We start from the raw sequence: 25497 nt of genomic DNA, 5'->3' as shown, positions 1-25497 counted from the left end.
CCACAGGTTTCAAGACACAGCTTCACCTGAATGGGATGCTACAGTAACAGACCTAGCTCACAGTCAAATCCTATTTTTCTCCCCGAAAGGTAAGGATGACAAACTATTTCTTCCATATCACTGCTACTCCCTGTGCAGGAAGCTAAAAGCAGAATTGCAAATGGACCTTCAGCCTTGCAATTTCTGCTCTAAATAAAAAAAAATATAATTTAAGATCATAAAGAAGCTAAAAATGGAAGACAACGGTACCTACCCAGTAAGGTGATTTATAAAAGGAAATATTTCATTTCTGTCTCCTTAAAATATATCTTCTTTGCATCTCTGTGAGATTCAGAGTCTATATGGAATTAAAAAGCTGTAATAAAATCATTGTTTCACAATCTTCTGAAGAAAACCTATTAAGAAATAGTAATTTTTTTATAAAGCAACTCAGTATCATGCCTGAACTAAGTTCACCAGTTCTAAATGTTTTCAAATACATTATCAAGAGAGAAAGAAGAGTTATGTTTAAATGTATGCCTTTTCTCACAGAGAAAAAGGTATTAGTCTGAGAAATAATAGACAGATTAACAAAAACTAGCTGAATATCATTCTCATTTTTTAGATACAAACTTTTTATCTAGGGGCAATTAATTTTGTAAAACATTATGTAGAAATCTACAAATATGAAAATTGCTGTATAACAATATACTGCTTTTGTCAGCGTGAAAATATGCTCGTCTCAAATCCCTACCTGAGAGACCTTGACAGGGAAGTAACCTTTACAAATGCCACCTTAAGAATTACAGATTGTTTGCAGATTTCCTGTATGAATAAATGTGTGTTAACAGAAACCTCAGTGTATTTCTTGCTTTTTGCTGGCTCAGTTTACAGTTTTTAAAGATACATAAGGAAAAAAATACATGGGAGAAACTTCTTAGAAATTTTAAAGAAGGGTACATTTTTTCCTAGGTAACCCTCATAAACAAAGGACTAATCTGGAAAAAAATTCAGTAGTCTCAAGCAGTTTTCCATATGAAATCACTGACACATTCCTAGAAAGACAGGGTCCACAACAAGAAGAGATACCACTCCCCTCGCCACCTAGCCCACAAAGTCGAAGTAAGAGGAGGTAAGAAGAATGCTCTTTCAGCCTGAGTACAAAATCGTCCCAAATATTAAATGCCTGCCACTTCTTCAGCATGGAAACAAAAGGTAAGACTGCTATGTTTCCCCCCAGGGTCTGCCAGTTGCAGTGGCATATGGGCCCTTTAAAGGTATTTATGAACGCGCTGATGCCTGCCTTCAGCAGAACCCGGCCCGCTGGTGTGGATGCTGACACGGCCCCGGCTGAGGAAGCGGAGCTCCAGCACTGCCCGCGTGCTCCCGCACCAGTACACACTGCCAGCGCCGTGCAGCTGTAACAGCTTGTTCAGCACAGCTGAGGAAGCTGTTGAGGTTATTAGAAAGGCTTCACAGGGCTGTATTTACAATAGGGAATTTGCAAGATGAAGGGCAATCTCACTCTTTTCCCACTCAATGGTTTTAAAACCTCAACTTATACTCAAATTGGTACAGTATTCTCAGTTGCTATGTTTCGAATTAATAGGAAGGACAATGATTTGGCCCTGTGCAGCATTGCAGTGCAGTGGGATCAAGGGAACAGGATCTTTTCCTACCATAAACAGCAAGGTTGAATCTCTCTCTGATTCTCCAGATAAATGAACGGTAACTTTCTCACTCGCCCTGTCGTGCCCAAACAGCTACAGTCAGTGGCTTGTCTCCATGGTCAGCTGTAGGCAGGTATGGACCTGCTCTGTCTCCACGCAGTGCTCATAGCATGCACACCTGGTCATAGGTAGCAGTCATTCCTGCAGTGCTGTATCTCAGTAAGCCCTGTGGACAGGGCCTCCCTCGTGCTAAGCATTGTTCTGCTAGGGAAGCAATGCACGGTGCGGCTGCTCAGCTCTGAGCATGAATAGACCAGAGGCAAGACTGTCAGAACTGGCCAAGTATATTTAGTTCTCTTTCCACCTGGAAGTGGAAAAACTTATGGCAGGGGATGCAATGTCTTCACACAATGGGCCACGCTGAACCTCATGTATGGTGTTAGCAATAGGTGCCACGGCACTCCAGGCTGGAAGGGTCTCTGGTAAGGGTACAGCTGGGCCCTGGGCAGCCTAGTGGCTCTCAGTGTCTCTGCTGACCTGTTTCTTCTCCCACTTGAGCTATTCACTGCAGCCCAGCTCCAGCAGGACACAGGTCACGGACCATCGTCCAGGTACAGGAATGACACCTGAACTGTGTGGGAGCCGTGTGAGGGTAGCTGGCAGCTCCAGCATCCACCTGTCTCATTTCCTTTTCTACATATGTTAAAAACACAATCAGTCAAATGCTGGGATATGGAGGTACTGGGGCTAATCACACAACCTTCATTCAGCCTTTGTGTGTACAAACACGGTACTACTGCCCTTAATTACAAGATTTTACAAAACTTTCTCTCATTAATCCCACTGCCTCACTTGGTAGACAGATCATCATGATCATCCTTAGATCCAGCAGACACATACGTACATCTTGGACCAAGTGCTGAACACAAATAACATTGAATTTATCATTTTGCTTTTCCACACCTCTCTGCAGGGCGTCATTTGACAAAACATAAAATCACAATGTAGAAAATGCTCAGGTTTATTTATTGAAAAATACTTTTATAAAGCTCATCCCTCCATTTTAAATGTATGAAATATAGTAACAAGCAAATACATCTTTCTAAACTAAGCAGACAGTATAGGAGACCAGAGGAGTGCAAATGTCATGACAGAGCATTATTCCCCAACTACCTTGCAATTCAATGTATTCCCCACCCACCATGCAGGTATATGTTTAAATCAAGAACAGCCCAGGGAACCTCCCCAACCCTTCACAGTCAGTGTAACACATTACCTTATTTTTACTGTCTCTTTCATAAAAGGAATTATTAAAATGATTTTAAGAACTAATAATCTAGGGAAAAATTTTGCTGTCAGATAAGACTTTCTTTGAAGTCTCAGTGCATAGTTTGGAGCCTTACAAATGAATTATGTAACAGATTTGCAAATGCATAAGATATTAAGAATATCTTCAGCCAAGCTTACTTGAAATAAAAATATTGTAAACTATTTCCACATCTATTAATTAACTATTTCTTTCAGAGACCAAAACAGAAGCACAGTAAACACAAAAGCTTGAAAACTGAATGCTTTTATGCTAAGCCTGCCATTTATATTTGTCTATAACTCTTAAAGTTACTCTTTCATTTTTGCTTCATCCCACAGATTTTTTTATAATTAGTCAATATTTGTAAATTCATTAATAATTATTTAATCAAACACTTTGCATTAAGCTCTTTGAACATGTAAACACTTGTTAAACCCAAATGCTATCACCGATTTCGTAAAATAATACTTTGTAGTTACTGACATGTACAGTTTACAATGGACTATTAAATACTTAACTTACTGACATCCTTCTCCTGTAAACTTGCAGAAGAGACTAATAAAAGTCACAGCTACTACAGGTAGGAATACTGGGTAAGAAAGTCTGAACAGCTTGTTCATAGTCATACCATGAAAAACAATCAGCAAAGCAAATTACTTTATCAGCCTTTCTTTTCATACACGTTTTAAAATCCTGTCTATAAAGTTATACTCCAGTTTTGCAGAAACATGGTGAGTAGTCTTGTTGAGGCAACAGATACATAAAGTACATGCAAGAAAGAGTGTTCATACATGACTGCAGAACTGGTCCTTATTTAGGACTCCCAAATTTCTGTCTGGGATTTCCTGGACAGAAGTCTACGCATCTGTGTGCCACATGTGCAACGAGTCTACCGTATGCAGCATGCACTGAAACTACTGCACTGGTGACCCATGCCTACAAATGGGACTCATTCAGGGTGTGTACGGGTATCACTGGCACCGTGCACGCAGGGCGGATCCAAGGTGTGCAGGAAGCCTTACACCTACTGTGCATGTGCTGCACCTCTGATCTGCACGTGCACCATGGAAACATCTGGGACTGCTTTGGCTGAGCTGTGGAATATTCAGAGAAAAAAAAAAGTAGGAAAAAAGTCTGAAGCACTTCAGAACACATCTGGAACAAATTCCCAGCAGAGATGGAGGAACAGTGAAGAAACCCAGATTTACAGTAGCTCTACCAAGAGGCAGAACTGGCTTTAGGCATAAACCATGTGGGAAATTACCTCGGGCAGCAGATTTATGGGGACAAGCTATAAACAAAGAGGTTGTTCAGGTTATCAGGGCAGCACCTCTAGGTCCATGTCTCCACTAGCCTCACTATCTCCCTCCCCTTCCAGCACCATCCTCCGCATGGCTGTGCAAGTAAAACCAAGTGATCACTTGCCCAGTAGTGGGCAGAAAACAAGTGGCTTGTGCTCTGACTTTGCCCCATCCTTTCATCAGCTCTGAGCTGGAGGACAGGGGAGGTTTTAAAGGTAACTGGCTCCCTTAGAAACAGGGAGGAAGATACAGCAGAGAAGAATTGGAAACTACCCCTACAGCTTCTCGCTTTCCCTCTCTACTTCCCCATCACTGGTGTTCAGACACTGGCAAAGGGACGTGAACTGCTTTGCTGGGCACAGATAACAGTCATGACCGTCCACCAGCAGAGCAAGGAAATAAGCTTGGTTTTGGTATCCTGAATCACTCAGGGAGAATGGTGCCTGAACAATCACTTCTAAATATTTTCCAAATTATTTTTTCCCCATCCAAGTTTTATCTATATTATGGGGAAGCCTTGAACCAGCCACACTTACAGCATTAGCTTAACATTGATCAGCTGATTTTGCCCTGAAGTGGATCAGGAGCTCTGATATGATCTGCTTGGCTACTTATGGGAGCAGTAATCTTCAGCCAAGAGACAATAACAAACACGAGTGTGTAAATATTCTGAAAGTAGAGAAACAGTTTATACAATGATATGGGCTAAGATATCTTAGTCCTGAGCATGTTAGCCTTAGTTGCAAATATTTGGCATTGCAAAAATAATGAAGACTAACGAAGCAGAAATATAATACAGGAGGGACAGCACTTTATGAACCCTCTCCTACAAGCTGCTTAGTGGTTTCCACAGATGTGTGTTCTTTATTGATCCTTCTTGTCTATCAATATATTGTGCCAGTGTGTTTGGCTACCAAGTTGCAAAGTTTGAGATAATATAAAGATGATGCCCATCCATAGCAGCAGTGGAAGATTTCAGGAAAATGATAATATCCAAGGGAAAGAAACTCTGGATTCATGTCTTAACACCCTAGGTATAACTGACCAGATCAAGGAAATAACTCTTGCTTATTTCCTTGCTATTACTGGTATAATCCATTGATGAAGATGCTCCTAAATAGCAGAATTTAACTGTCCTTTCTCATGGCTAATCCATCATGGAATACTCCCCTGAACAGCCATCACATGAGGTTTTTTCCATGCAGGTTCACCAATGACAGAATCACCAATGACTTGGTGATAGTTCACCAACGTAGAGAATTATTTATTCAGCAAGTGTAGTACTTGATCCATTCATTTTGCTGCTAACAGCCAATTACGGGTGACACACATCTGTTTTCCTCTGTACACAACAAACCATTGATCACATTTTCCCAGGGGTTCTGCTTTGCTGCCTGTTATGTCAGTCAATTGCTAAAGCCAGAGTCTGAATAATCAGATTAGAAACATCTCTGATGTCTAGTGCCCTTTATGTCATTTTCTTCTTTTTGATGCTGTTCCATTTCTGTTCAGAACAGTAAAAGGCCAGGAGACATGATATCCCATTTGATTGTTTCAGCAGGTACTGGATCGATGTTATTTCTTTTAGCATCTCTGTGGATAATTCCTTGAAATATCTTTTGATTTGTGTGTTTCAATTATACTCTCTATATATGCAAGACCAATAAGTCTGATTTCTGGATTAATTAAAAATAATTTTTTACTTTAATTTTAACAGGCATGTTCTCTCTAGGGAACATTTCACCATGTTTCAGGGTGACATATTTATCACAAAAGCTGGCTGTGCAAATAAGGGATGTTAGACTCAGGAAACTTCCAAAGGGACTGAGACAAACCAGGACAAAACCTCAGTTTCACTATGAGTCAGCTAAATGCCAAGGCAGTTCCACAAAGCTTGGGCATCTGATTTCCCTTCTGGTGGTGAGATAATTTTAGACTGATGTGTCAAACGAGTGCTTTAAAGTGAGTTATATCCTGTGTAAGAAGAACCACATGACTCATTATAAATTCATTTGAATGTTAAAAATTTGGAGAAAAGGGCAAAACTACAGGTGGATCCAATGGGACAGGTTTCCACCTTTTATTCTTGTAAAAATGATAATAAGAATAAAGATGCTAATGAAAAAAAACAAAACAACAATAACAAAAAAATAAACCCCCAAACCCCAACAAAACAGCTCTGGTGAAGAGTCCCTTTGAAAGTACTCCCACACAACCCTGCAGTGCAATTCAGTCCTGATGAGAAAGTCAGTTGTGACACACTTTGCTTTTTGCAGCCATAGGCAGAGTTATGGCCAGATCCTGGGCTGATGGAAATCAGCATGGCTCTCTTGACTTCAAAGGAGTTATTCCAATATGATTAAAAAAAATCCCCTCACATTTGTAAGCCAATAAGGATTTTACTCAAGGTTTACAAGGAATTCCAGAACACAACCTTTAGCAGCTTAGCTCTAGTAGCAGCTTAAAAGTCAGGTACAATAGTAAGAACTTGTTAATTTTCCCATTTTCTGAATATAGATTAATTTATTAAAGCAAAATATATCTTGTGTAATTTATGTCTCGATTCTGATATTATAATTTAATTTGATGATATTAAATGCTTCACAATGTCAAACATTCTGAAGTAGATTTTCCAGCACTCCTCTTGGAGCACTCTGTATGACTCTAACAATAATGACTTGAAACCCTAGCTTGTGAAAGCCCACGTTCTGCAAAATGATGAAGAGGATATTTGAACAGAAGGAGCCAGTTAAGATAAGAGAACTGTGCATTTCAAGCACTAACTGTGCATGACCCAAGTTTTCTGCATATTTAATACCACTCATGGATAGAGGTCAGAAGTATTATTTCAACCCATCGTAAAGCTCCTGGTAAGAAACAGATGTAAATAAAGAAGCTCACGGGCTTCTCCTGACTTATTGTTACTCACCAGATATCTCCTCTAGGCACTGTTTGGCAGTCTTACTGAACGACAGATCCATTTTAGTAGGACTGGTGCAGGAGTCAGCAGGTGGTAAAGAGGTACTGTCATTTTCTGAGAGAGTTCTGAAATCAAGCAAGAAGACTGATTATTACTATCTGTCATTCATGTATTAATGAAAACAAATGTTACTTGCAGCTCCATCTAGAATCGTATCACTATATGGTGAAAATACCATGAATGTCACGTTCTTACTGTGTTAGTTTGACTTCAGCTACACAAATTTGCAAGCAACTAGGAACTCTCTCCATCTCTCTCTTCAGGAATAACTCAGAGTCAATGCCGGGAAATTTGGAGCCATTTTGTTTCCTCACTTTTTCTCTGCAAGAGGTGTCAACAAGATATAGGCAGAATTCATTTAAATTGGTTAAATCACATCCCTGCACATATATAAGGGAAATGAAAACTTGTAATTGCTGAAATATTAAGCAGGAAAGGCCATGTGGGAAGAAGTTATGCAAGGCTGGAATGGAAATCTGGCCCAGATATTTAAATCTATGTGCAGCTTCTTTTGATAATGTCCCTTATATAACTCTGGGGAAATGGGATAATAAAAGTTTTTCCATTAACTTGCTAAGAGATAGCCCATATTTTCTGTGATGGTGTATTTCTGTGGATATCATTGATAAATTATAATGGGTACCCTTTGTTGAATACAGTTATTTGCTATTGCATAATTGTAAGTAGCAAGAAATACATAAGCACATGGATTATAATACAAAATAGATCACATAATTATTGTCTCTTCTTAAGGAACAACTGTAGCATCTAGCTTACACAGGAACTGTTGAACGACGATGCCATTAAATAGCAACCTGTACCACATTTATATACAGAATTTTACAGCAACTTATTTTATGAAATAACTTTCCAAGTTAACATTTTCTTCAGAGTTACTTACTGAATAGATTTGTTCAGTAATTCATTACAGTAACTGAGGGAGCAGATATAGGCACATACTACGGCACAAGTACTGTTGTGGTGTAATCTGTTGATTAGAATCGTATAACTTTGACTCTACTTACACAGAAATAGAAATGTAAATTATGTCTGATCTGATGCACTCCTCATCAATTTCTGTACTTTTGGGATGCTAGAAACAGACAACTGCTGTATAAAAAAATATTTTTCGTTCTCGTCTACTGTTTCTCTCTGTCACACACTACTGGAAGCACAAACTCAGCACATGCTGCAAGGTTAACTATATCCTACTGACCTTGAATGTAATTTTACATTTGGTGCTTGAGGACAGTGTCAGAAGTAACAAAAAGCCCACTCTATCCCTGCCCAGGGAACACACACCATCCCACCTGTTTTCACATATTGTTTCAAATCATCAAAACAAATGAGAGACATGTCTACTTTCAGTTAAAGCCACTTTTAAGAGGCCATGAATGCTCATGAGTACTCCTGTCTGGGTTAGTCCTGAAACACAGTTTTGGATCAGCTCAAGGCAAACTATCAGCCCAAAAACACATCTCAGAAAAAATCATAGAATTATAGCATCATTAAGGCTGGAAAAGACCCTTCAGATCGTCGAGTCCAGCCGTTAACCTATCACTGCCAAGTCCACCACTAAACCATGTCCCTAAGCATCACATCTACCCGTCTTTTAAATACCTTCAGGGATGGAGACTCAACCACTTCCTTGGGCAGCCTGTTCCAATGCCTGACTACCCTTTCGGTGAAGAAGTTTTTCCTAATATCCAACCTAAACCTCCCCTGGCGCAGCTTGAGGCCGTTTCCTCTTGTCCTATCACTTGTTACTTGGGAGAAGAGACCGACCCCCACCTCACTACAACCCCCTTTCAGGTAGTTGCAGAGAGCAATAAGGTTTCCCCTCAGCCTCCTCTTCTCCAAATTAAACAACCCCAGCTCCCTCAGCCGCTCCTTGTAAGACTTGTGCTCTAGACCCTTCACCAGCTTCACTGCCCTTCTTTGGACATGCTTTAGTACCTCAATGTCCTTCTTGTGGTGAGGGGCCCAAAACTGAACACAGTACTCGAGGTGCGGCACTTATAATAACGGTAAAGGTACTCGATGTGGTCTGCACTCTTCTGGTTGAACCCAAATCACAGAGCTGCCGGGGCTGGAGCCAGAGCAAGGCTGGAGTTATTTAAGAGGAAGACTGGAAAAGAGAAGGCTGCTTTTGGTCTTCTAGGAAGAGCACCCAGCTAGGTGGGTGCAGATCAAGTACTCCCAGCATTCTCTACAAAAAGTATATGGACCTTACATCAGTCCACCTCTAGTTAAAAACAAGAAGGGATCCTTTTCACCTGTTCTCCTTCTGATCCTATGCCATCACATTCCTGATTGTGCAACTGTTCAACCACCAATCACTGCACCAACCCAGAAGGGTGACGCAAACCCTTCCCTGAGTGACCAACAGCCTTATATGTAATCTGTCTTCTAAGAGAGGACAGAAAGGATCCATTCCTGTTTATTTGGACATCTAACATTAGAAAATGATTAAGTGGTCTGGACCCCAGCTGGACACCAATACCTAACATTTGCACTGATTCTTCATCTAGTGAATGGGGATAGGTAAACACGGAACAAGAGTACAAACAAGTAATGAGTGATTTACAGCAGCTAAGTAAACTTTAGTATGATGAGTGAATCTGTTTACTTAAAATAACAATGAATACAAGTTTTCACTTGTTCACAACTTCGCTTGCCCAGGTCACATCACACCTTTTAGAGATGTACCAAATACCAATTAAAACACATTTCCGTTATTCAGTGTTTCGTTGGCTTTTTTCCCCATCTTCAAAAATGTGATGCAGCTATAGCCAGGAAGAGAAGTTTAAAAACACTGAGAAGAGATACTTCCAAAGATTTCCATTCCAAATTTTAGAATCTGGTCGGTGGGATTAACTGCAGCACAAAATAGAGTTTCTGGAACATAAGATGGCATTAGAATCTAAGCCTTAAAGTAAAAACACTGAATAACAAATATCATATAACACTAATAATTTTAAAATGTTTGATTTAATTTGTAGAAAGAAACCCATGGAAACACAAACCAAATGTAAATATGATGCGGTTCTCTTAAATTTATAGGCAGCCTGAAATAACAGATCTAAGCAGCATGAAATGTCCCTTTTATCTACTTGAAACTTGAAAGTTTAAATATAATGTAAAATAAATGTGATTTGCTATCAAAACAAATAACAAAGAAACTGCTGTACTGACTTCATTCAGCATTTTCATGTTTAATTTGGTGAAAACATCAGTGATTCTAATTATCTGAGGCAACAACAGAAATCCCACAGAGGACTATGGATTTTGCGGCAGTTAAAGTTCTGCTTACTTGAGAAAACTGGTTATTTATTATGGAAGTGATAGGCCAAAAGGCACCAGTCCTTGGGCACCCATTATGGAGGTACCCCAAGGAGGAACCTGGGGATGGGGCTCTCATCAATAGCTCTTCTCGCACCAGGTCTCCACTGGGTTGCCAGCTGCCAGCACTTCCACAGCAGCCCTGCCTTCTGGTGCATGATGGCCAAGGCCCTGATTTTTTCTGGAGTTGAGCTTGGCCCGGATGGGCTGAGAATGGCCTAGTGGTGAAAGATTTCTAAGCAAAACCATGTAGGACCCCCAGCTCTTGGGGAGTAACGAGGTCTGGGTATAGACTGGGTGCCTAAAACTTCAAGTTGCTTTGCTCTAGGCCTGTCACAGGATGTGATACATTGGAAAAAGCATGTGGATGCTGCTTTGCTTAGCTCAGCTGTTCTAGTTAAAAAAAAAAAAAAAAAGGAAGGTGAAGTTGTGAGATTTCTCTTCCCCTATACTTCTGGTTTTTACTTCTTTCTCTGGGCCATATTAACCTTATAAATGACTCAAGTGATCTCTGCAGGACTGCAGCACAGATTAAGCTCCAGGCAAGCAAACAGCAAATTAAAAGATCTTCTCATTAACCTTACACATTGGCCTTAATGAACGGCCCTCTATCCTCTACCTATTCACAGCCCATTGCCTTAAAAAAAAAAAATCTAAATCCTTGCATCTCTCTTGACATCAAGGAAAGTGAAAATAATTTCAGTTTAGTCAAAGCAACCCCATTGACATTTCTTCCAGTGCTGTGCATCTGCAGCACAGGTTAATTTAGGCAACCGTCATGAAAACAGAACAATCTGTTTTCTATTTTAATCATGGCAATCAGAGAATATATTTATCCCCAACCCACTGAGTTATACGCTACCTATTTGTAAAAGCATCAAACTCGCTTAATGGGACAAATCCTGCTCTCAATCACACCTGCAAAAGCTCATTCAGTTTGATTAAAATGAGCCTGTACAGGAGTAATTAAGAACAGAATTTGGAACACTACTTAGTAAACTGTCTTTAACGCAGTCAGTCATTTCCTGTCTCTAACGAAATAGCCAACCTTTGATAAACACAGATAACATCAAAGATTTGTTTGGTTTTTACTCAACATTCCAAAAGATATCAGATGAAAATGCTGGCTTTTTTTTCCCAGCAGCTCTCTGAGGTGCAGCTGTCTTGAATATGTATCACTGTCAGTGTAACAGACTGGCAGGGCCACATCTGGAATAGCAGCAGTTTGATCACCCATGTTCAAGACATGTGAGTTAAATTGGGAACAGCTGCAGGGAAGGGCTACTAGGATGCTCATGGGGAAGAAGAAATCCTTCTGAAAGGAAAGAGACAATCTGGTTTAGCCTTGCAAAAGAGAAGGAAGGGGATGGGTTTATTCCCTCACATTTTTAAAAAGAGCGAGCAAAAAGAGGAAAAGCAACTTTTGAAGTTAAAGGACAATATTAACAAAGTAATAAATGGAGGCAATCTCATCATGTGGGTTGTAAACAATTTCTAACAATGAGATGAGTGAGTTTCTGGAGGAACCTTCCCATTGGAGTAGTGGGGATTAACTAGTTTAAAATAAAGCCTAGTTGGTTTATGAAAGGGTTAATAAGGCTACCAGTGACAGAACACTGGACAAATTATCCTTTTTGGTCAATTTAAAAGAATAACTTCAGATCATAAACACCAAGCAACTGAATTATCAGGCTACTGTTTTAACTTAGCATTAATCAAGTACATGTTTATAATGATTTCTTCGCTTATAATCCTCCTTCCCATCTCTTAAGCCAACACCTCTACACTGCAAACTTTTCTTGCACAATTACTTGAAAATCAAGCACGAGAAAATGGGAGGATTTTTCTAACCACTCTGTTTTTGTTACAAGTAGAACTGGTGGGTGGCAATGTTTAGCACTACCTACCACTGCAAAATTTTGGTGGTGACTGTTGGTTTATTTTCACAACAGTAATGTAAATAATGGAAATCAATAAAGCACTGCAGTGTAACTTTGAATCATCACATTTTTGAAGAAAGAGTTGCAGTTTTTTTAGCAACACAATCTATTATGAACAAACACAATTAATTGATAGAATGTCTTTTACTGAAAACTTAATTTTAACTCCACAGTCAGTGACCAGAAGTAGCTTCTAGTCATTAAAACTGGACATAAATATGGCTTCAACAAACCCTGCAGATGCCGTGTTTGCAGGATCCTTGAAGAGTAGTTTAATTTTTTCCCTAAGCCAGTATAAAAACATCCTGAACAGGCAGCTGGAATTGAATTTCAATGTGCCTCCAGAGGTGCAACCAGATTATATCCTCCTTCCCATCTGTCACAGCTCTGCACTTCCCATGCACCCTTGAAGCTATGCTCTAGTAATAGAATTGTTTGAATCACCATATAGGAAAGGAGATAGGAAGAAGATTTTAGTACCTCGTAACATGTTTAGTTATTATACTGATTTCCTTTCTCTGCCTCTATCTAGTGAAAACTTTAGTCCTCACAGAATCATAAAGGAATTTAATCAGAAAGATGTTGTAGATGCCATCTGGTCCAATGACCTGGTTAAAGCAGGTCTGGTTACATTAAGTTGCTCAGGGCCTCATTTGGTTGAGTCTTGAATAGGTCAGAGGACAGAGCTTCCACAACCTCTCTGGGCAGCCTGCTCCAGTGTTTCACCACCCTCAAGGTAACAATATCTTTTTCTAGCTTTTAATCAGCATCTTGCCTGCTGTAACTTGCATCTGTTACCTCTCATCCTATCACCCTGCATTTCAGAGAAGAGTCTGGCTCCATCTTCTCTATACCAATCTATTAGGTAGCTGAAGTTACCAGTTTCTTATTCTTCAGGGACAAAAGGAGTGCCAAACTGGTTTTTGTAGTCCAGCATTGACACTGAAAGAGTATCTCTGCAGGGTCTCAATTCAGACAGTGCTGAAACTTCTTCCAGATGTTGCTATCATTAAACTACAAATTTAGCTGAAGAACTGAAATTTAAGCGATACACAACATGGAAGTGCAGCTCAGGATGATGAGTGGTCAGCTAGTTCTCTGCAGCAGTTTCTATACTTTCAGCATTTCAGGCAATAAGCAATTCCTGAGCACCACAGCCCCTGGGATTTGGGCACTTCAGATTCTCTATTCCAGCCATGGAAAAAAGACCCACTAAGCTCCTACAGTGGTTACTGGAGGAGTCAATAAAATAAAACTAAACTGCAGTACATGCATCCAGTTACAACTCAACATTCTCCTATTGAAATATTCCTTTAGTGTTTCAGCAAATCCACAGCAAATGTTAATTGCCAATATATCACATACTTCATGTAGGGTTATGATGATTTACATAAGCTAAGGATTTGCTCCATGGAGTAAGGTGACATTTGTGTTACTCCTGGGTCTATTGGTTATGTTTCCCATTTTATGGAAATAATGCAAACTTACACAATTTGGCTCACAAAAAATAAAGCAATGATTGCATATAACAGGCTGTTCTCTGTGCAAGAAAATGCTTGTAATTACAGGTTATATTACATTTTTGAGTAACACGTAGGAAAGCTAAGAACTCCAAATACTGAGCAATTAAGCTGTTATTCTGCTGCTAAGATTTTAGGAGAAAGATTCAGACTTCTTTTTTTTTTTTTTCATTAATGCCTTTTTCCTATTTTCACAGTAACCTAGTAAGCATTAAACTTCTGTGTTACTCCTCTCCATCTGAAATTTAAGCACCACTAGGAAGATAACTAAATTCTATGGCCAATTTTAATACGAGTCTAAGAGACTCTGGCAGATGGCACAATTTCCATCTTCCTCTAATTCTGACTATGTAGAAGAATGTGTAATTTAAAGTAGGGGCTGGTATACTTTAAACATTTATATAGTCTCTTACACCTTCCTTTTAGTTGTTTTTCTTGCTGTACCTCTCTTATCAAGCTTTCTGGCAAATAAATTACATCTACTTCAGCCTTTCTTATATCAGTTGGACCCTGCAGTCAACTTCAGAGGGGACACATAAGGGGCTGTAAATAACACGTTCACAACCACATTTGAAAATAAATAATGACTTGCTGAGGAGGATGGAAGAATTTATGTTATACCCATTTAGATTATCTCAAATGCAACTCTGACTGTTGCTGCTAATCTTTGAAAAGAAGTAATAATCCCATATTTCCATGCCATGGTGTTTAAGAGGCATAAAAATACAACGTGATATCAGATAGGACAAAGCACCAAGGGTGCAAAGCTGAATAGTACAAGATATCATTTCAGAACGATCTAGTGAAACAGTATTTTCTGTCTACTGTCCATTAATAAAAATACACAACTCCTTGAAAACATGGGTGTTGATAACTGTTACCACATTGCATTATCTTTTTAAGCAAAATACATGCCGGCCTCAACGCAACACTTTGGAATACTTTCTTTCACTCACAAATCTACAGTAATGTCCTCTTGAGTAATAATCAAACATTACAAAGTACATGATATCTGCAGGTATCAGCAACAAACCAGAAAAAGCACTAGCTTACTTATCCTTGTGTTAACAGCCTAAACTCATATTGCAGTATATTGCAGTATTCTGCAGGATTCTGGATAAAATGCACTGTATTGTTATTAAATTATATTGCAACATTTTACAGGGGCTGCAGTACAAACGCACAGAGCCTAGATATTCCTTCAGGCTGTGAAAAACTTAGTCTGAATAGTAACTACTGTTTATTAACTCATTGATCTATACAGCTGTCCTAGCAGCTAACAAGCGCACCTGAAAATTCTGTGTATAAATTGTGGTGACTGCTCAGAAAACAGTTATGTTTAAGAGCAAGAAAGTGTAAATACAGTACACCAGCTTCCTGCATACTTCTACTTGCCATATGTCCACAAAAATAAATATGCTGACTTTGGAAATGTGGATATTTTATCCTTGGTTATATTTATAGTCTTCTATGAAATCATTGTGTACTATTACAAAGCCCTTGAGAATTGTAAGAAATGTAGTTACTGTGTATTTTTGGGTCAGATTCTGCCCTCAGTTACAGAGATACACACTGAGGTAACTTCATCAAAGTCAGTCTATTACTCTGGGTTTATGGCATTCTGAGATCAGACCTTGGCTCTGAGAATTTTATTTTCATGCGAGATTTAACTTCAAATACAGTCTCCTTTGCTGTTTGTTTGAAGCAAACAGATGATTATTAATCCCAAATTTTACTGGAAGATGCTTGCTTCTATCGCCCTTTAAAATTCAAAATACATTTTGCTTCATGATGAAGCTTAAAAGAACGATATCTCCGTCATGCAATGAAATGTCATCAATATGTGGTAAAATTGCCATTAAATAGCACACCCATCTGAAGGCAAAGCATAGCTTTTCTCTCTCTTTATATATGCACCCTAACACATATGTAGGCCATCCTATGTACCACGCTGCAAATCGTCTGTATCAATGAGGTTATTCCACATAGTTATAAAGAAACATGCATATTAAGCACATTCAGTGATACATTTAGTTGAAACTCGAGGCTACTCACTGCATATTAGAATAAATATAACCTACATTATGCCTTTTTCCCCTCCCATATGATTTTCTGAACTGCTTTTGTTCGGAATTAACTTAAACAGTTTATCACTCATCCAGATTGGTTTTGAAGCTATGTTTAGTTGTGTGTAATGATATATATACTCCCTCAGAGCCTACTTCAGCACCTCTTTAATCTTTAGCCAAAATTATCTACAGCACTACTCACTAACAAAAACTGCCAGTATATTTTGCTTAATAATGTATTTGTCATTTTATCAGATGTTAAATTTACCCACAACTGAAGCTAAAGTCCTCCAACAGCTGACATCTGAAATCATTACTCAAACCAGCGTGCCAGTCTTTCTACACTTACTCTGTCTTCTGAGCTGTACAACAATGAAATCTCCCAGCTTCTCTTCAGTTGCTCTATCACATAGCGAAATAAATTCAGACAAAGGTTGATACATGTAACTGTTCATTCCTCTATTCCAGAGCCTTGACCATCAGAAGAGTTTGTATCACCTGTAAAAATTAACTGCCTCCATGGAGCTAATCTATACTTAGTTTGTGTATAAAACTAAACAGGAAAAGGACCTGCAGACAGCAACCTTTTCTCTCTGCCCAAAATGCTGTGCATGGTTTTTCCTCTAATATCCTACTAGTACTGTTACACACTCTGAAAACGTCAGCAGTGTATTTTAAGCAAATATTATTGAATATCAGCAAATAAATGGTGAGGTTCTTAAATTGCAAACAAGAATATTCACTAGAAATCTGACTCGGCCGTGACCTTTCAAAAGCAGCACAGGGAATGTATCATGTGATTTGTATTTCTAATCAAAATATCCTGAATTTTAAATAGCAAATATTTGCAGTGGATTGTTTTTGTACGAGGTAGAGACTCAGAGTTCTTGGAAGAAATTATTCATACAGTAACATTAATTAAAAAAATAATATCAGGAAAACATGTGCATGATGCTGTGACAGAAACTGGGAGGTAAGAAACATAACGGTGTGATCCACCATTGCTCTATCCTTTTCAGGTCTTTTTCCTAAATAGTAGCACAAACTCAGTTTCCCTCTGTGACCTTACCTATAAATGAAAGGAGCTACTGTGGCAGTGTTGGGGTGGCTGTATTGCTGTTGCTGAGGAAGCTGGACGACACCATTTCCCGTGCCTTGGCTGCTACTTGCAGCCATCGAGGCCGACAGAGCCGCAGAGGACCCCGGGGTAAGAGCTGCGCTTGGTTCTTTCCCTTCAGAAGAAGCAAGACCAGAGGAAGGAGAAGCCTTCTCGCTAAGTTGAGATTTTGGTGTTGATTGGGACTGGTTTCCTTTTGTAGTCCTCAGTTTTTCAGCCTCCTTACTTCCCATGCATGCGGATGAAGTGCTCTGCTTTGCTGTTGGCACCTTCGATCCAGGTTTCGGGATCCCACTAGAAGACGGTATTAAACTTTCCTTCTTGGCTGCTGTCGTTTTGCTTCCCTTTGGGATTAAGCTTGCAATTTTTGAGCTCTTCTTTGTAGATGTTTCAGTGACCTGGTCCTTCTCTTCCTTGACTGTTTTCTCAGTGCAAACTTTGTTTTTGTCCCTGTTCTTTTCATCTTTGTCCTTTGGCTGTAGCAAAGACTTTTTATTGCTGAGATTTTTGCTTCCAGCTTTTGGAGGGGTTAACTTCGGTGATACTTTAGGACTGCTACTTGTGGAGCCGCCGCTGTTCATCCCACTGCTTAAGACATCTATTTCACCACTCTCTGAAAAGGTATCGTCCTCTCTTCCACTGTCACTGGGTCCTGAGCTCAGCGACAAAGGAGGTCTCAGAGCAGTCCTAGCATTAACCAGCTTGAATTTTTCCAGCATAGATTTTTGTCCAGATGAAGGGGGCTTCACGCCTTCAGAAGGGGGTGGCTTGAGCCTGTCTGAAGATGGAGTAGGGGAGGTTGCAGGACTAGGCTGCTTCACAGACAGCATGGTAGAGGTCGCGCTGTGTTTGACATTCATGGATTTGCTGCGCCAAGGCTTGCTGGCACTTGGAGAGGGTATGGCAGAGACCTGCTGCTGCCCGGTGCTGGTGGGATGCTGCACATTTCCATTCATGCCTGTAGATGGGTGAGGGCCTTTTGGTGAATCTGCTTAAAAAACAGAAAGAACCATAATGGTACAGTTATTCTCCCATCCCCTGCTTGAAGGTGATACCATACTCCTCTGGCATTTAAAACACAGTTACATATGATTTATAATAAACATGATTTACATGCAAATGGAACATGAAGGATGCTAATCAAAAATGCCTTTTTTCCCCCCACCGTCACGGTGTTGTGCAATACTTCTATGAGTTCAAGAAACACCCTCCTTGTAACCATTTCATTATGCAAATTAAACCTTCCAATTTAAAAATTTCATCTTTAATAAGTCATAAAGAAATTCTTCCAATCACTTGTTAATAATAAAACACTGAGACATGGAAGATAAAAGAATGCTACTATATTAGAAGAAAAACAAAACCAGAGAAAGATGGTTTTGATGTTTAGTGAAAGCAAAATATGTGCTGGAAAGCTGAGGTTTTGGGCAGGAGGAGGAGGACTGAATAATACTGAAATTAAATGGATATGATCAATATTCATAAAAGCAAAAAATGGCAGGTCACTGTACTTCTTTTGTTTTTAAGTACAGTTAACAACCTTTAGTAGCTGACTTCAGGAACTTATCCCAGTGCACTCTCATAGGTGGGAAAAAATATATGAACAATTTCACCAGTGTCAGTACTTGAAAGTTACAGTGATACGTCGTCTACATGGGTTCAGCAACGGTAGTTGTTTTGGGCCTGAAGCTCAGGTAGGTACAGAAGGCTTGTTTATGTGGCTCTGGTACCTGCACTACATTTCCACCATTCAGAAACTTCAGCAAATCTTCAGAATGAATGAGAACAAGACTCTCTCTGCAATATTCAAACTATGCTAATTGACAACCACGATTCTCAAAAAAGTCATCTAGCCTTATCAGGCCAAACAGACCAATGCACAAAAGGGTTAAGCTCTTCTGTATGAAGCTCAGATTTCCAAGACATATCTGAGTATCTAAACACTATTACTCTGGAGCACCAGAGAAATGAAATGGTAATGGCAATTAAATACGTGGTACATAGCTATTTTAGCAGATGACATATTTTCTCTTAGTGTACCTATCTCGTCTTGCCATTCAGTCTCAGGGCTGTCAGTGAATTAGGTGTAAGCCTGCCTATAGTATATCAAAGTCAGTACTACAAGAAAGCCTATGAAACGTGCAATGCAAATATAGTTCATGTAATGGCAAAAAGAGTGCTTGACGTGTTGTATACATACATGAAGCCAAAGTCATGCCTTGGGGCTCCCCTTTCTGAATAAGGTAGTAGATGAGGACACGGAAGACATTTGTCCCTTCAGCACAGAGTCTGAAGTTATGCGTCATTTTCATTTTTGCAGTCTCAGGCCTAAGGCCCTACTATGGGCTATCCGCCTGGAATTCTGAAGGCCACAAATACACATAGGAAAGGGTGGATTTTGAGCATGCTGAAAGGGGAGCTGCTTTTTTCTTTAACAAAGAGAATACAAACATAGCAAAATTTGCTTCTCTAAATAGCATTAACAAGTTCTAGTTTAAAAATAATTTAAAAAATCTGAACAAAAGTAGCATGACAGAAATGTAACAGCTTTTACTTGCTTAATACTATTAAAAACTAGACCCCCAGCAGGCCAATCACCTCCACCTTCAACATCTGCCCAGTTTTTCGTGTGCTCCTCAGGCTGATATGCAAACCCTACAGTGCTAAATGAGCTCAGTCCACCTTCACAGAAGGTTTCAAGCAGCTCTGCTGTGTCCAATTACTAGGCAAGAAAACATTAACTGGGAAGGGTTGCCTCAGAGCATTTTTCAGGACAGGTGAGATTACAGCTTATTCCCCAGGCTCCAGGTAGCACCACGGACATGAAGCAGCTTTGGTGGGCAGCTGCAGAGCTGATCCGTCCCTTGCGACCAAGGCAGGAATTGTGGCTGGGCCCCTGCTATTTTCTGGTGAGCCTCAGATCCTGGAAGAGAGCCTGGAGCCAACAACAGCTGTTGGAAATTACTGCAGCCCTCAGGCTTCCTTAATTTATACCAGGGATCAGCCCTGTGGCTGATAGCCCAGGACTGGGTGTGTACAAGGACCTTCTTGCGCACATCTTACTTTGCACTAAGCTTGCCTTAATCACACAGGAGGATTGGGGTCTTTAGCTATCCCAATAGTTTTGCAGAAGAACAATTCACCACAAGAATATGCAAAGCTAGTGCAGAATACATGTAACAATCTGTGAACAGCAGGATGCCACTACACTCTGTTGTATTAATTCTGTTACATTTGTATTGCTTCAGGCTATTAGTTTTACAACAAAAAAAAATAAAAAGAAAGCATTCTGATTAAAAAGAAGAATGTGTGCCTTGCCATATTTCCTGCTATGTAATATTAAACTCATTGGGAGGAAAAATTGTAAAAGGAAGAGTATTTACTGTTTCATCAACAGCTTGTTCTGCTACATATATAGAAAAAAACCACAGGTTCCTGGAACCACTGATCCTTATTTGATCCCTATGTCACAAACTATAAACAGCATCAAAAAATTACAGAGAACTTTAACTTGCCTTTAATCTTCAATTTAAAGTGTATCCTTAATGTTTCCGCAATGAATGTGGACTGCACGCTCTCAAGAAATATTGGGAGCCTGTCGGTATGTTTAAAGACATGGAATAAAAAGATTTATTTCACCCCCAGCCCAAACGCATTACTTGAAGCTGCACATCATTCACTGCTTTCTGCACGTTTAATTGGACTTAGCTTTAGCTGTTCATTACATGAAATCTGTCCCCACCTTGTGGTGATTTTGATACAGAGTGAACCCAAGCTATGACGAGGATTTCATATTTCTATAAACTACATTTTACAAGACGACAGTCTTCTGTTTAGGGCCCAGTCCCCTTATTGCTGAAATGCATAATCAGCTTGTGGTGAAAACAATTTTGCATTCTGCTTGAGAGCTCAGTGCTTCAGTGTTCAGCCCAACCTGCGTTGGGAAAGCAGAGCAGCAACATCCCCAGGTGTTCAGTGCAAAAAGAGAAATTTCTACCAGAACACCCAGCAAGACCACGACAACTGAATGGACGTTTTCAAGTCTACTTTTCATAGGCTGTTGCCCAAATAAAGGACACGTGAGGGGTTAAACTTGGGCCCAATATATAATCAACCTCCTCTGTCTTCTCATCTGTGGTCTTTGCTGTGTTTTGTGCTGTTGGAGAAGACAGGACCTCTGTGACAACAGCTCCCCCCATTGCAGTATAGTCAGGTGCTGATAATCTAAATATTCTGTAGCAGGCAGGTGCTAGTATCCAGGTTAGAGTATCCAATTTTAGTAACTCACAATAAAAAAGGTTAGTATAAAATGGAAGAGCTGCAACCAATTGCTATAAGGATGTTTCGAGAAATGGGAAGTTTATCTGGTGAGATTAAAAGAATTCAGCTTGTTCAACTGTCCCTTTCCAGCTGTCCATGAGAAAGTAGCTACCCCTTATCAGCACAGGAGGAGAACACCACCAGGGACAACTGGCAAAATACTGGCAGCAGTAGAAACGTAAACAAATTAGCTATAGATGTACATACTGGCCACAGATGAACAACAATTTACATCATCAGACAATGGAATTCCAGGACAGATTTTCTCAGAGTTGGTATGGGCAAAATAACCAAATAGTGTTGAGTTTGCACAGTACACAAACACTATTTTATATTATTAAATTACATTGAAAAGCAGGCAATTAAACTCCATGGCATAGAGACCCCTATCAGTGTTCAGATACAATGTTTCTAAGCTCTAAAGTGTAAATATTTGTTTTTAAAATTTGACTTGAATTAGAACATTATTTCTTTGCTGGACTAAAAACGCCCTGGGTATCCACCTTATTAGCAATGTGAATAATTACTTTATTAAAATAGTTTCATTTTCACAGTTTTATTTTCATCTTTATTTTATTAAGTCAGAAGCAGACAGATGTGACGTGACCTGGAAAACAGATGTGTTCTTTGAAACCCATCCATTAGCTGCAAAGTCCAGGGGGGGAAAAAAAAAAAAAAAAAAAAAGATCAGCTCACTAAAGCTCCACAGATGAGTTTCAGCTAATGGCGTCTTTATTGTTTTGGTGCATTCTGTGTTCCTGACTTAATCATAACTACACACAGTTACCTGTGTCACAGCAATGGGTTGGGTCTGTGGGTGAAAACTGGCTGTACTCAGTATAGAGCAAACATGCATTCACTCAGGGGAGCTAAGTTTCTTACTGTGTGAACTACTCCCTAAGCAACATTCAAAAGAGATAACATTAATGACATACTAAATAATGAATCACTAAATAAAAGGTCCATATCACGTCTTATTTTGGATCACCTTCAGGTCTTCTTTAACTCTGTGACTACATATCCATTCCTCTCTGTGACTGAGTTGGAAACCATGTTATGCAGGGATGAATTTCAAGTATTACATATAGCTGGATTAAAAAAAAAACAACCCTTATGCTGTACATCTTTTCTGAGGTCTCTTTATAGCACATACAGGAAGGTGTACAGCAGAGAAAAATATACCAAAAGTGATCTGGCCTTGAAGAGGTCTGGAGGTCCCAACCTCTAATGACTATTTACCTAGCGCAAGTTGTCTCTTTTTCCGCTTCACTTTGTGCAGCACTCATGCAGAATACAAGCTATTTACTATATGATCTGTGCTTCAGAAATTAGAGTGTATGGACTGTATACCCATTCAATGGAAGCTGTTAAAGTTATCTTGCTCCAAGCATCTGCATCAGAAGCAAAATTTGAAATATAAGGTTTATTATGTGTGCCACACTGTAAGGAAAAATCAAGTTTTTCAACGTATAGTGATACTTTTTTTTAAAGAGGTGTTTGTTATTATTAGTATTACTATTGTGAGGGTTGAAGTTTGTTTCTAAACAAATTCTTCAAAAAAAATCAGGTCACAGAACATCCTCAAATACTTTAAAAGAAATATCAAAAGACTACTTGGAATTTTCTTTGTAATATTCAAAAATTAGCCACTATAATAATTAAATTTAAAATATAGCACGGTTCAATTGTTTTTCTCTTTAGGCAAAGAAGTAGCATGGTGAATTCAAATACAGGTTCTCATGTGTTCTTTTAGGGTATTGTAAAAAATATCACTTTGCTATCCTTGCAGTCACAGCAGTCATTTTCTCTAACTTCTGCCTTATACTCTACAACAAACTTGTATTCAGTTTATATTCTCATGTAAAATCAATGTCCTTCCATCCATTCTGCTGTTTTGAAAGAAAGAAAAAAGAGCAGACAGAAACATCTCAAATATAGTACTCTGTAGTTATGTAGTGTTACATTTTCTATATCCTGTAAAATCAATTGAATGATTATACACAAACAAAGCCACCCCTTATCCTCTTGCAAGTGATGACTGCTAAAAATCTCATCAAGGTTCTCATTCTCTGCTGTAAAGAAATGGGAAAGTAAAGAAATCCATCATGCAAAAAGCCACATAAATGTGCAATGCAGCGCAAACCTTAGCAGTCAAAAGACAGTTTCCAAGTAACGAGTTAAGAATATTAATATCTACAAGCATGTCTCACCTTGAATCATTTCACTCTCCCATATTTCGGTAGCAAACTTATGTCAACATTATGAAGCAATTCTAAAACCTAAACTCCTGTACATACCTTCACTCAAGCGGCCACATCTCCTACTTCATAACTTCACTATTGTATTTGTGAACTATACAGTGTCTGCTCAGTTTTCACTCTGACCTCTTTCTAGTTTTAGCCTGGATGTCTTGCCATAAACAAGTCCTTGATAAAATAAATCCCACTATAGAACTATCTAAAACATTCAACCCTGATAGTGAAAATAAAGAAATAACTATTGAAAGGATGGTTTTATATCTTCAGATACAGCTAGGGGCAAAGTGTGTTCATCAGAATTTTGTAAAAAAAATCTGGATAGCTGCCTGTTGCTTGGATGAAGAACATTCACTGCATACTTGTTCCTCCCACAGACCCCAAGGATGCAAATGGGTACTATGTATATTGTATCATTTTCAACTGTATTCTAACCCAGAGATATGAATAAAATGCTGTTTATTACACAAAGGGAGAAAGAAGCGGGGGAAGGGGCTGGATTAGTTACACAACTCAGAAAGCTGAATTTTTACATTATTGTTTCTGAGATAAAGCCTGAAGAGGCACATTTTCCAGGGAAACAGTGTCAGGGTGGGAGAAACGGAAGGACCCAGGGAACTCTGTTTGTTTCCATAATGGAAGTTCATATTTAAAGGAGGCAATAAAACATGAACACTGAATTCAAATCCCTGCAAAATTTCATTACATTTGACTTAATTCCCAATCCTCTATTCAGACTTATATATACACTAGGTAAGGTTCTGAAGGAATAGATGCATATAATATTCTGATGCATAGAATATTCTGATGCAAATATAATATTCTGATTCTTCTCCGTTAGAGGCTAAGGCGCAAAGTCCCCTGAAAATTATGGCAGTCTTCCTTTGGGTATGAGTAAACTTGAATATGTACCAAGATTATAGGCATCCAATATGGATTAATTTTTACTTCAGAAAAATCACCCAGTGATATTTCCATCAAAGAAGGATAAAATATAATTATAACATCTTGAAAGTTTTCAGTTCTGAACTTTAATCCCAACTCAACCACAAGTCCTCATTCAGAGCCCTGTCTCCATAGGTCTTCCTTACCAAGTCTAAATATTACATTCACTTCTTTGACCCTTGTGGACATGTTCTTTTGGTGTGTTTTGTTTTTTGTTTGTTTGTTTTTTTTTTCCCCTTTTGTATGTTATCTAGAGTAAGCTTACTGACTTTTAATCACTTACCTTTTTCATTTCCGTTTGCATATTGTGGAGGCTTGTTTTTGTCAATGCTGTTAAAGCTCTGGCTTCTCCGATTTAAATTAGAAGCTCCCTGGACTTTGGTACTGCTGCCTGCAGCTGGCACCCTTGAGGGTCCTGGAAGCCTGGAATGGTATAATCAGAAATCAGTTCATTTTATGTAATGCAACATATAGAGGAGGCAGTATGCAAATATCAGACCAGAACTGAAAACCAACAACTGAAAACAATGATTTCAGGTAAGCAACAACGAACAGGAGGATTCAAATTAGTTAGACTCCACAAATGAAAATAAAAGCTTATCCTTACGCACACAAAAGGGAAAAAGATGCTTTCTAGAGTCACAAGACACGTAAGAAGATGCTTTGCATTTGCCATTAACATTGCTAAAACAGATTCACCCTAACAAACCATTAAAGTGCAATATCAAGTTTTATTTAAATCTGTCACTT

The 25497-nt window shown here is 39.1% G+C and overlaps 1 protein-coding gene across 14 annotated transcripts in view; it reads right to left on the bottom strand.

Annotated features, from left to right (window-relative positions):
• Nucleotides 1-25497, bottom strand: part of NAV3 (neuron navigator 3) — a 554479-nt gene that overhangs the window by 118236 nt on the left and 410746 nt on the right. For 11 of the 14 annotated variants that reach the window (XM_087765091.1, XM_087765093.1, XM_087765082.1 and 8 more), the window contains 3 exons: nt 25031-25170; nt 17180-18218; nt 7189-7304 (listed from right to left, as the gene is read on the bottom strand). In XM_087765091.1, the coding sequence (XP_087621217.1) occupies nt 7189-7304; nt 17180-18218; nt 25031-25170 (1295 nt within the window). The remainder of the gene's footprint in view (nt 1-7188; nt 7305-17179; nt 18219-25030; nt 25171-25497) is intronic. The other 3 variants (XM_087765083.1, XM_087765096.1, XM_087765087.1) reach the window with 1 other exon arrangement.

Source organism: Nipponia nippon, unplaced genomic scaffold (assembly GCF_047370975.1).
Source record: "Nipponia nippon isolate SJK-2023a ecotype South Korea unplaced genomic scaffold, ASM4737097v1 scaffold_3, whole genome shotgun sequence".
Lineage (NCBI taxonomy): Eukaryota > Metazoa > Chordata > Aves > Pelecaniformes > Threskiornithidae > Nipponia > Nipponia nippon.
Note: the sequence above shows the minus strand (reverse complement) of the source record. Positions and strands in the feature narration are given on the sequence as shown.